The sequence below is a fragment of the Vitis vinifera genome, chromosome 7 (genome assembly GCF_030704535.1).
Source record: "Vitis vinifera cultivar Pinot Noir 40024 chromosome 7, ASM3070453v1".
In the NCBI taxonomy this organism is placed as follows: domain Eukaryota; kingdom Viridiplantae; phylum Streptophyta; class Magnoliopsida; order Vitales; family Vitaceae; genus Vitis; species Vitis vinifera.
The window spans coordinates 9,434,885-9,446,860 of record NC_081811.1 but is presented as its reverse complement, the minus strand read 5'-3'; the positions used below and the strand labels follow the sequence as shown (position 1 = coordinate 9,446,860).

General features: G+C 36.2%; 1 protein-coding gene across 2 annotated transcripts; it reads left to right on the top strand.

Moving 5' to 3' along the window:
* The first annotated feature begins 1,470 nt into the window (after positions 1-1,470).
* On the top strand, positions 1,471-11,592 carry LOC100244194 (26S proteasome regulatory subunit 4 homolog A-like). Of its 2 annotated transcripts, XM_002263298.5 has the most exons (6): positions 1,475-2,044; positions 3,000-3,245; positions 9,434-9,603; positions 9,684-9,900; positions 10,030-10,170; positions 11,292-11,592. In XM_002263298.5, exons 1-6 carry the CDS (start codon positions 1,565-1,567, stop codon positions 11,373-11,375), a joined length of 1,338 nt encoding a protein of 445 aa, XP_002263334.1. In that variant the 5' UTR covers positions 1,475-1,564; the 3' UTR covers positions 11,376-11,592. The 2 variants fall into 2 exon arrangements, with proteins under 2 accessions (XP_059593982.1, XP_002263334.1); XM_059737999.1 differs by having other exon boundaries at positions 1,471-2,044; positions 10,030-11,592.
* The last annotated feature ends 384 nt before the right edge of the window (positions 11,593-11,976 follow it).

Here is an 11,976-nt window from a genome sequence, read left to right as displayed (position 1 = left end):
TTGTATCTATTTAGTAGAATTTCCAAGTCTTGACATAATTCGAACATGAGCCATCAACTCAAATTGTCACTACTAATTAAAATTTTGGGCCTTGAACTACTATAGGTCATTTGAGGATTGGAGGATTTTTTTCCACTTTGGTTGATTCATTTGCTAAAACATATTATATATATATATATATATATATATATATATATATATATATATATATATATATATATATATATATATATATATATATTAGGGTCTTTGGTAACTATTTTTTTAGAACAATTTTTTATTTTTCAAAAAAAAAAAAAAAAAAAAAAGGGGAAAACATGTTTGATAACCAAAAACTGTTTTTTGTTTTTTATTCTTAAGAACATAAAATACAGTGTTTATTTTTTAATTGTTTTATATTGTTTTCATTTATTTTTTTATGACTGTTTAAAAAAATAGTTATACATACATGTAGAATGATTAAAAATAAAATACTAGACATAAAAATTATTTTCAAAATACATTTAAAAATATTTTAAATATGTTAAAGATATTTTAGGTTTCTAAATAAATTTTTGTTCTACAAAATATTAAAGAACAATTTTCAAAACTTGTTTTAAAACTCATTTTTCACAACTATTTTAAAAAATAGTTACCAAACATGCATTAAGTTTTTCTTAGTAAGATGTTAATCACCCGACGGAACTAATATCTTATGAGGAGTGCTATTTAAATATTCATAAATTCATCAATCTTTTCATATCTCTCATTAAATCCTTCCTCTATGTAACTTCATAGTTATTGTGAAAACATTTTTTGTAATTGTTATAACTGAAACTATAATTTCGGAGTGAATATTTCTTTGAATTAATCCTACTAAATTCCTATTTACATCTTTTCTTCTTTTACAACAAAATATAAAATTAAAGCCCAATCCTAATGAATGAATTCAAGCTGTGAAGTCGGCCCAACTGGAGCCCATTCAAAATTTTTGGGTCAAGATGGATCATAGCTCATCCCAACCACTCTAGGACTGGGCTTGGATTGCCATTTTAAGCCTAAGCATGACCTAAGCCTTGATGTTGGTGACTTTATTTTTTAAAGAACTATTTTTTCATAATTTTTTAAAAAATAATATTCTTTCTTTAAAGGAAAAAAAAAAACTAACAGTTAGCTTCATGCTTTTTCATTACTTATTTTTTGAATAACAGAAGAACAATAATTTTTAAAAATTCCCAACCCACAAGTTGAGGGGATTTTTTCTTTATTTAAATTATTATTTAAAAAAATATAATTAAAAAAATAGTTATTTATAAAACAAATATAAAAAAAAGACATTTTTTATCACTTATTTTATTTTTACACCGAGCTTGTTTTTTTCAAAGGACAAATTCACTTTTTATGCTGAACTAATCCACTTGAACCCATAACCCAAGATCAAGTATCCATCTTTCTAATTAAATAGGTGAGCCCAAATGATGAAGCCCGGCCCAATAGCAACTCCCACTATGTAGATATATTACACGTATTTGTATGCACAAGGTTTCTTGTTCACAAAGACAACTCAAATCTCTCTCGAAGCACAATGGGTCAGGGAGCTTCCGGCGGTTTGAATCGGCAAGGTCTGCCGGGCGACAGAAAGAACGATGGCGACAAGAAGGAGAAAAAGTTCGAGCCAGCGGCTCCGCCTGCCAGAGTTGGCCGGAAGCAACGTAAACAAAAGGGGCCGGAGGCAGCGGCGCGGCTGCCGACGGTGACGCCTCTGAGCAAGTGCAAGCTTAGGCTGCTGAAGCTGGAGCGGATCAAGGACTATCTTCTAATGGAGGAGGAGTTCGTCAGTAACCAGGAGAGGTTGAAGCCGCAGGAGGAGAAGACTGAGGAGGATAGATCCAAGGTCGATGATCTGCGTGGATCTCCGATGAGTGTAGGGAATCTGGAGGAGCTGATTGACGAGAACCACGCCATCGTGTCGTCGTCCGTGGGTCCGGAGTATTATGTGGGGATTTTGTCGTTTGTTGATAAGGATCAGCTCGAGCCTGGTTGCGCCATTCTTATGCACAATAAGGTATGGGGATTTTAGGGTTTGGGGTTAGGAGAGTTTGATTTGAAATTCTTGGTTTGAAAAGGTTAGTTTTATTGTGGAAATGTTTTTTGGGATTTGGGGTTTTGTGAAGGAACGGAAATTTGCTATTTGGAATTAGGGCATTTTGGTTCCAATTCAGGGGCACAAATTGACCAAAAGCGTCCTAAGTTTAACCATGAACGAAGCACAAAGTTCTGAGTTTAAGGGTCTTTTTTTTATTATTTATTTATTTTTGCTTGAAAATTTGTATTCGTACTAATTCCATATTGAGAAATATGGCTCAGATTGATTAGGGTGTTTCATTTACTGTTTTTCGAGCTGATGTGGTCCATTAAGAGGTTATGGATTTGATTCTTATCTGTTTGAATTAAAAGAAATGCACTTCCTAGAGAACCTCTGCAAAAGAAATTCTTTGTTAACTCTATCAAAACAAAATATATATATATTTTTAGGCATAGGCGGCAGTGTCCTGGCCTTTCATCGTAGAGATGCTAGGCTCATTGGCTTATGAAAATGTAAGTCTAGTGATGGCTTGGGAAACCAAAAAAAACATGAGCCGGTTATGATGTGGCCATGTTAAGGTGTCCTTCCTGGAAGATCTTCATATTTACAGGAAGCTTTACATTTTTTTTTTGATAAGTAAACATTACCCTTTATTATTTACAGGAAGCTTTACATTGTAAGATGATTTTGCAATTATTTACATTGTTATTTCATTCAGCAATATAAACATTGTGGAGTGTGTATTATTGGGTGGTGGCAGACTAGCAGTTACTGGCCCTTCAAGGGCTCTGCAAGTAGTCTACTATAAACTGATATATGATTTGATGATCATCATCTGTTTTATAGTTATGCATTCTTATTCACATTGAAGATGTAGTTCCTTCACCATCATAGTTTCAGGAGGTTCTTATATTACTTTGTGCTGTCTCGTCAGGTTCTTTCTGTTGTTGGTCTTCTCCAAGACGAAGTTGATCCAATGGTGTCCGTAATGAAAGTTGAGAAGGCTCCATTGGAATCATATGCTGACATAGGAGGCTTAGATGCCCAGATACAGGAAATCAAAGAAGCAGTTGAACTCCCTCTAACACATCCTGAACTGTATGAGGACATTGGTATCAAGCCTCCTAAGGGGGTCATACTATATGGAGAGCCTGGAACAGGAAAGACCTTGCTTGCAAAGGTGTGTATTCATATTTGCTTCCTATCAAACTGGTGCATTACAATTTATCTGCCATTTTATATCTCTGATTGTGCCATCCTCTTTTTCCTTTCATTTTGGTTAAACTAGAATAGGCATTATTAACATGACAACTTTTCACTTGAGCAGTAAAACTTTGCTTGCATAGTGGCATGATGTAATGTTGTCTCCACATGAAAACCGAGAGGCAGATTAGTGTTTTTCTTCCCAAAAATTTCGGAGATCACTAAATTATTCACATGGTTGGGCCTTAAGTCTGCCTCATTTTTTGCTTCAACTTAGCCATGTGAAATGATTGCATGGATGGGTCATAAGTTTTTATCTCATATTTCACTTCAACTGAATATGTGGATGATTAAAAAGATGAAAGAAAGAAACTGCAGCCTCTGTTATCTAGATTTCTATACATATGAATCTCTTATCCCTGAGTGGGTTATTATATAATGAACTCTTAGAAATTGTTTCATTGTTGCAGTGTCTATGTCAGCATAATAATTTATAAAAAAAAAAGTTGACCATCTTGGCAGTTGGCACATGATAACACTATGGTACACTATCATGTGTCAAGACTCCAATTTGAAATTTTTTGCTGCCATATGTTATTTAACTGATCTATAAAAGCAAATTGTAATAACTCACCCACTTGATGACAAGCAAGCATAGAGAAGATGAATATATTAGTGCAAGGAGTTCAAGGGAAATCAGCGGGAAGTTCGGGTTCTTGGAGGTTCGGTTTGTATTTAAATTTTTAAGAGAGGCCAAGTGGCTTACTTCTAGGATGGACATCATGCCAAGTGAACTACCCAATCCAATAATAGAGAGGCCTCTTTTCTTTTGTTTAAAAATGGAAATTTGGTCTCTAGGAACTTGGAAATCATTTTTAAGCAACACCCTCAAGTCAGAAACTTTTCAGTGCATAGGAGATGTTTCCATTCCATGATAGGATTTGTTTGTAGATTTTTTCTTATGGAAATTATGAATAACTTAATGGGCTATTTGATTAAAAGGGGTGAAATTATCCCTAATTTGTAAATCTAACCCTTCACCTTTTTTCAGCCAAAAAAAACATTCATTTTTGACAAAAATACCTTCACTTTCTTCTCCTTTTAAACTCACATGTAAATAATTGAAATGCTGAAGAGCATTTATATAAAAAATAGGTTACTTTTCAAGTTCAAAAGTGGGAGAGGTTAGATTTACAAATTTGGGATCTTTCCATCCCTTTTAATCAATTAATTCTAACGTAATCCAGTTAACCTATCAGAATTGAAACACTCAAATAATATATATTGGTCAAATGGTATCCCATCCTTGTACACTCTTAATATCTTTGTTTCTATTAATACAATTTGCTTCCTTTTCCTATCAAGGAAACAAAACCCTCAAATCATAAACAAGAGTTAAAATAGTCTCTCAAGGTGTAGTTCAGCTGTAGTAACCTCTAGTAATGAACCTGAGGTCATAAGTTTGAGTGTTCCTAGCATTTTAGTGGTGGGTGGAGGCTGGGTCCATATCACCAAAGATTTGCTTTTCTGGCTGTTGAGATACATGCCTCACTGTTGAGGTGGATTGGTGATTGAATGCTCACCAAAATAGGTTGCACTCGTTCAGTGCAGTGCTCACCTGGATCAAACTAGTAAGTTGGTTACCATAGGGGAGTGGTCCAAGTATTATCCCCAAGGATGGATCGTTGGTGGCCTCAAAAGTGTAAAAATTGAGGATGTAAAAGGTATTCTTCAAAATAGTGGTTGTGAATTTAAGGTGACTTATAAAAGAAAAGTTAAAAAATGGAGTGTAAATTGGTAGAATGACCAATACCACCTATATATACATAAAATGTAGAATTATCAATAAAAAACTGCAGATAACTATATCAATAAAAAAAATTTTGGATTTACATTTAATATGATTCTTGATCATTATGATGGCAATTGATCTTGATTTCAATCTATTTTTCATCAAGTGTAATGAGAAGCATAAAATTCATCAACACCAATATTAAATTTTGCAATTAGTCTAGGTTATCAACCAATCTAAAGTAGATCTCACTCTTTTAGTTATCCATTTTATACACTAACCTCAGCTTTTATCTCAAATTATCTCCTAATGTTACCTATAACAAATTCAATCTAACATTATGAAAGCATCAAGGTTTTCAAAGCATACATTGTATTCATATTAGATACAATTTAAAAGAGAAAAATTTTAGAGAGAAAAAATAAAAATTATTATCAATATGATCTAATTCCACCATAAATCTCAATTGCTAATTCGATCTTAAAACACACACACACGCACAACTTAACTCTTATAGTAAGTTGCTTTATGATTTAAAATAAAAGTAAAAAGTTTTTATTTTTTCTATTAAAACAAAATTGTTTTATAAAAAGTGATGAGTTTAAAAACAAACAGTTTTAAAAATGACTTACATATTAAAGCAACTTGCTTTTAAGCTTAAGTAAGTGAAAAAAAAAATTAACCAAGACTTTATGCTTAACAATATTAATTAATTTTTTTTTATCAGACTATTAAGTAATATTACTTAATACTTAACACTATTAGGAGGAGCCTTTTGCTTCTAGGAAAGTGTTGGCCCCTAATGAGGGCAACGAAAGGAAAGAGGGTTCAATAATAGAGGTGGGGTCATGTGGTTTTGTTGAGCATCGTAATGCTGTATGGATCGAATTGGAAAAGGAGGTGTTCGACAAAAATGAGGAAACTCTAAAAAGAAGTCTTGTAGGAAGATGTGGGGCCGTTTAATTAGCCCTTGGACCTTGGATGCCTCAAGGAGGATAGGGACGAATGTGAAGTTTGGGTGAGAATCTTGGGACTCCCCTTGCATCTTTGGGGAAAAGTTTTATTTAAAAGACTAGGAGAAGCTTGTGGGAAATTTGTGGCCGTTGATTAAGACATGGCGGAGCGTAGGAACCTGTAGTGCCAGAGTTTTGGTTGGGATTAGAGGGTAGAAAATTCCAAGTTCGTTGCAGGTTGTGGTGGGTACCTCTGTTTTTGCGGTTCAGCTATGGTGGGAGATCCCTTCTTGGTGGAGCAAGGTGGAGCCTCCTCTGAGTTACAGTGGTTGGGGGGCTGGAGAAGAAGGTGAGGTTGGGTCACACGCCAGAGAGTAAGTGGAAGGAGGGTCCTCTGAAAAGGTAACAGTCTAAGTGTCGAAGGAAGACTTGTGGAACTTTGCAAAAGGAGGGTAAGGATGTGCTGCTGCAAGGATGTAGACTGACAAGTCTTCAATGCCTCTTCCCAAGGCTAATAGGATGGGGATTGCTGCAAATCCTGGGCCTATGGGGCAGACCGTTGAGGCAGTGGGCCTTTCAAATGGGCCTTGTCTCAGCTTGTGCCCATTGGAGGAAAGAGGGACTAGAAGGCCAACTTTTGTTGGTGAGGCCCATGGCTCCTCCTTCGGCTGACCCAAAGCTCCTTTTTTATTGTCTAAAGGGAGCTAGGTTGGGCTTCTTAAGTTTGGGCCGTTCATGCCCCAGCCCTCTTCCTTGGAACCGATGTGTTTAAGTGCACAGGAAAGTAGGGCTGCTGCTTCTTCTTTGGAGCTATTTGATGACCCTCTTCTAAAGACAGAGGTTCAGGGTCCAGTGGAGTGAATTTTGGGGGTGAATGAAGCCCTTTTGAATGAAGCAGTTGGTTTTCAAGGTAAGTCCTCACTTGTGCTCTCTTCTTCTTCGGCTGGGCCTTCTGCCCTAGGTGATGGGGTGGCTAGATTGGCAAGGGCGGTGTCTCTCATGGGGTCTTCTTCTTTGGGATCTCGGCTGCTTCGAATGATGCTCCAAGATGGACGGCTGTTTGATCTCATGGGGAATGAAGAGAAGGGTCCTTCGAGTAAGGAAGTGGTGGGTAAGGTTGAGAAGATGAAAGTCAAAAAGGCATTGAAGGTAGGCGGTTGGTCGGAGGGGGAGGAGTTTTGCTCTGCAATTATACCCAGCACATTTTCCGAGTTCAGTAGTTTTTTGGGGCTGCTCGCTGGTGGGTTTTGAAAAGGAAATTACTGCTTTTTTGAAGAAAATGGAGTCAAGAAAAGTACAGGGTTAAGGTCTCAAGAGGAAGTAGGAAATTTTCGTCTTCATGTTTGGAGGGGGAAATCCGAAAGCTTGACTGTTCGGTGAATTACAATGGAACTCCTCTCACTGTCAAGGGGAAGGGGGGCAACTTTCTAGGGGTTTAGGTTTGTTTGTTGTTTGGGTGGTTTGTATTATCTTTGCCCCTTCTTTCTCTTGCTAGCCTTTAGGCCTTTTTTGTATATTATGTGTGTACTTGGCTGCACCTTTTTCTAGCGCCTTTTAATCTATTCTCCTATTTACCTATCGGAAAAAAAAAAAAAAACTTAACACTATTAAGTAATATTTAGACTTAAGTTAAAGCTATTTGGATTTGAGACAAAAAAACAAGCATCACCTTAGCCTCTCATAGGTAGAGAAAAGCTCTCACAACTAGTGTTTCGCAAGAAAGAAAATGAAATGAAGTGCAAGAAAATAAAATAGGTGGAGAGAATGTCAATTACAACGCCATCAATGTAAAATGAGCTACAAGTCTCATGCAAGAGATCACAACTTATACTAATTCCATATTCTAGGACATTTGGCAAGTTTTCATAGGGTTCTAGATCCTTGCAAGAACCTTCTCATAATCTTGAGAATGCTTGAAGTTGCAAAATTCGAATCACAGCTGTTGTGGCCAAGAATCTGAAGTTGAGTAGCCTGTTCAAAGTTGAGTGGCTGAAAAGTGTAATTTCAAATGGTCTGCAGCTTTTGAAATGGGTTCGTCGAATTGGTAGTCCTCCATTCAAAGTTAATGCCTGATGCTGCTGCATTTTGAATAGCCTACTTGAACCTGGCATACTCTATTCAAAACGACAGTCATTTGCTGGCACAGTTTGAAGGCTTCATTGGAACAGACCTTCCTCCATGCAAAGTGGCGGTATGCTGCTGGACAAGTTTGAGTAGCTTGTTTGAACTTCTCTTCTCCCCATTTGAAATAATGCAGCCTTGCATGAAATTTGGAATCGCCTACTCCAAGTGATCAAACACTTTCCTAGATTGATGTTTTACTTGCCTTTGCACATGCCACGATTCCACTTCTAAATAACCTTCCATTGTTCACTTGACCTTCCCAGGTGCATCCCAACTCAGGCTCACAATCTTGTGCAATCCTTTTTCATTTTATTTTCCATTACACCCTCACACTCCTTTCCTCATCTCCTGATGATTTGGGTATTGACCAAAAGGCTCCAGAAGCATATCTACAAGCTTGCCAAAGTCTATTTATTCTTACATACGCAAAAACATTATGAAAACAATTTGAGTAACAAACTAGAGCTTAACAATAAGCATGGCATAAAAAGGGATGATAACAACTCAATTGTGTATAAAAGCATAGTAAAATCCCATAAGAAAGTGTCCCTTTGAGCCGTTATCAATTCCCTGTTATCAAAATAAATAAATAGATAAACAAGAGTTAAAATACCCATGGAATCAAGCCACCGTAGATTTAGCTTAAGCACTAAATCAGTCTCTCAGATATCATTAGTTATTAGATGAAAACAACATTATAGGATTCTACCAATTTACTGAAAATACTGTTATTGTAAAAAAAAAAAAAATATTAGACAACAGTTATGATCTAGCAGAAAGTAATGTGAAGAGCCAACTTAAGAAATATAAGCAAATAGGATAAGCTAAAGCAAAAGAAAATGATGGATGCCATTGTAATCTAATGGATAGAAAAAATTGAAGAGGAAACTTATTCAACATTAGCGAATAGAAGAAATTAAAAGAAAAGCTCATCAGCATCATATGAAAAATTAAGGTCTGTGTTACCTTAACTAAAAGGTGAAAGTGAATTAAGCTTTATTTTCTGATGTGTTTTTCCCTTATTTACACTTTGATCTCCACTATGAATGGTGTACCTTGAGGTATACTTGTTCTATGGTGAACCTTGGGGGTGCTTGATTGTGTTCTTTTTTAATCATGGTTTTGTGCACTGTGAGCATGCCACAGGAGCTGTACCTCACATTGCTTGCTTTTTATGATTTTTCTGATGATAGTGTCTTTGTTATTTACTTTTCTTATATTCTTGTTTAGTTGAAGATCAGAGTAGCTTCCTTGTCAAAGTTGTTCTAAACTTGCAACCCTCATTTATGTACTCAGGCAGTTGCAAACTCTACATCAGCAACTTTCTTACGTGTTGTTGGCAGTGAGTTAATTCAAAAATATTTGGGAGATGGGCCAAAATTAGTGAGGGAGTTATTTAGAGTTGCTGATGATCTCTCACCTTCAATTGTCTTCATTGATGAAATTGATGCAGTTGGTACAAAGAGGTGAGTCGATGAACATTAGTGATGAAAAATCATATTTTTCAAGTTCTTTTTTTTTTTTAATTATCAAATATTCCTTGCAGGTATGATGCTCACTCAGGTGGTGAACGTGAAATCCAGAGGACCATGTTGGAACTGCTAAACCAGTTAGACGGTTTTGATTCAAGGGGAGATGTCAAAGTGATTCTTGCAACAAACAGAATTGAAAGTTTGGATCCAGCTTTGCTTCGGCCTGGTCGAATAGATAGGAAGATTGAATTCCCTCTTCCTGACATTAAAACAAGAAGACGCATTTTCCAGGTACATGTGTGTTTAAGATTATGCAAATGCAATATTCACTATATTTTCATCCGACTTCTTGTGACAACTGAATCACCAAACCTGGCTTGATTACTATTACTAAGCAAATCTCATTTATTTAAATTGCAGATACATACATCAAGGATGACATTGGCTGATGATGTTAACTTGGAAGAATTTGTTATGACTAAGGATGAGTTTTCTGGAGCTGATATAAAGGCAATATGCACTGAAGCTGGTTTGCTTGCTTTAAGAGAACGGCGTATGAAGGTGAGGCTTGCTCTTCTATTTCCTCTTATAGCAAGGAAGGAAATTTCATTGTCTAATGATTGTGTATGTGTGAGCACTGCATGCATGTATGATTTTTTTCTTTCCCCTTTTTGTTTTTGCATGTGTGGGAGAGGTTGGGGTTGCATTTTTCTTGTTCACTAGAACTGGGAGTATAGTTTTGCAGAGCAAGTGAATTTTCTTTAATGGCAACAGAAGTATCATTAATAAAAAAGACAAAGAAGATAGAGATCCTTCAGGGAATATATATATATATATATATATATATATAGGAAAATGAAAAAGTTCCACAGTAAGTATTGTTATTTGGTGAGAAGTTTGCTTGCATTTAGGTATATGCACTTGATCATTAACTCTTGATTATAAGGAATGCTTTCTAAACTATAATATATGATTAAACCCTCAAAATGTTAATGAATCTTTGAAGTTGTTGAATCCCCAACTTTGAAGCTAATTTTCAACAATTTAGTGCCAAGAAAAAGTAAAGTTCTTTGAGACTATTTGCCTTCCCTTTGGCTCTTGGGATGGGAAGCAGGTAAAATAAATTCCTTGGCAAACTGACCGTCTCAGCTCATCATCCATTTAAAAAAACCCATTTTCTAAGACAAGAGGCCTTAAAGTTTGTTAAGATCCTTTTCTCAACCATACTAGACCCCTTTAAATTTGGGCACTAACCCGTTAGAGGAGAGATTCACTTTCTTCATTCCAAGGCGCAGTTTCTTAGATTGTTTGGTGTTGTTGGCCTGTTGTTCTGCTGCTAATGTTATCTCTCCAATAAAATGAAGATTCAGTGCAGGAGCTTTAAGTTAACCCTAGTTGTACGTAAACAAAAACACAAAAATATAGAGAAAAAAAAAAATAGAACTTCTAGTGGTTGACATGGGTGGACCCAGGTATTGCGTCAAAAATTGTCCAACTCCCCAGTTGTCCATGGGAAGAACCATCTGACAAGTATTAAGTTATGAAAGTAGCATATGCATTACTGTGATTTCAAGGTGTTCCAGGAAGAAGTTGAATGCATTACCTGACTACATGTTTGCTGATTTTAGTCACCTAGGACCAGGATCCCAATTAAATTTGACTGGTTAAATACTGTGCTTCAGGTGACTCATGTAGACTTCAAGAAGGCAAAGGAGAAGGTGATGTTCAAGAAGAAAGAAGGGGTGCCAGAAGGACTTTACATGTGAAAACACTGCTACATATGTACTCCAAGATTATGGATATTGCTTGCTTGCTTTTTTTTTTTTTTTTCCCTTCTGTGGTTTCTTCTAGGTATTGCACATTTCATCTTAAAGTTACACTTCTTCCCCTGTGTTTTAGACACATTAATACAGCATGATAGCAGAGTCCTTCATGATTGGACAAAGCATGTGTTTTTGAAGCAATCCCTTGAATTTGGATGCATATTGCTCGTCTTTTTATAGTTATCGCACATTTTATTTTAAAGTTACTCATCTTGCGAAAACCCTTGAATTTAGATGCAAGTGATGAACTTCTGACCCTTGATATTCTTCATCGTTCACCTTCCATCCGTCTGTTTAGTTGTGTGGGATATTTGCAGACCACATGAAACTGGATACATGTCCATTTTGTGGTCCTATCCTGATGAGGAAGGGTGGTTTGCAGTTGAATGAATTTCTGCCTTAAGTGCTCCAGAGTCCAGAATCGAGATGTGGTTGAATGGGATCAGATCTTTGCGAATCTAATCGCAAGTTTCATAATTTACATGATTCATTGTTTGGATCAAGAAAGCTACCTTTATAAACATGGTGAGATTTCGATCTTTCA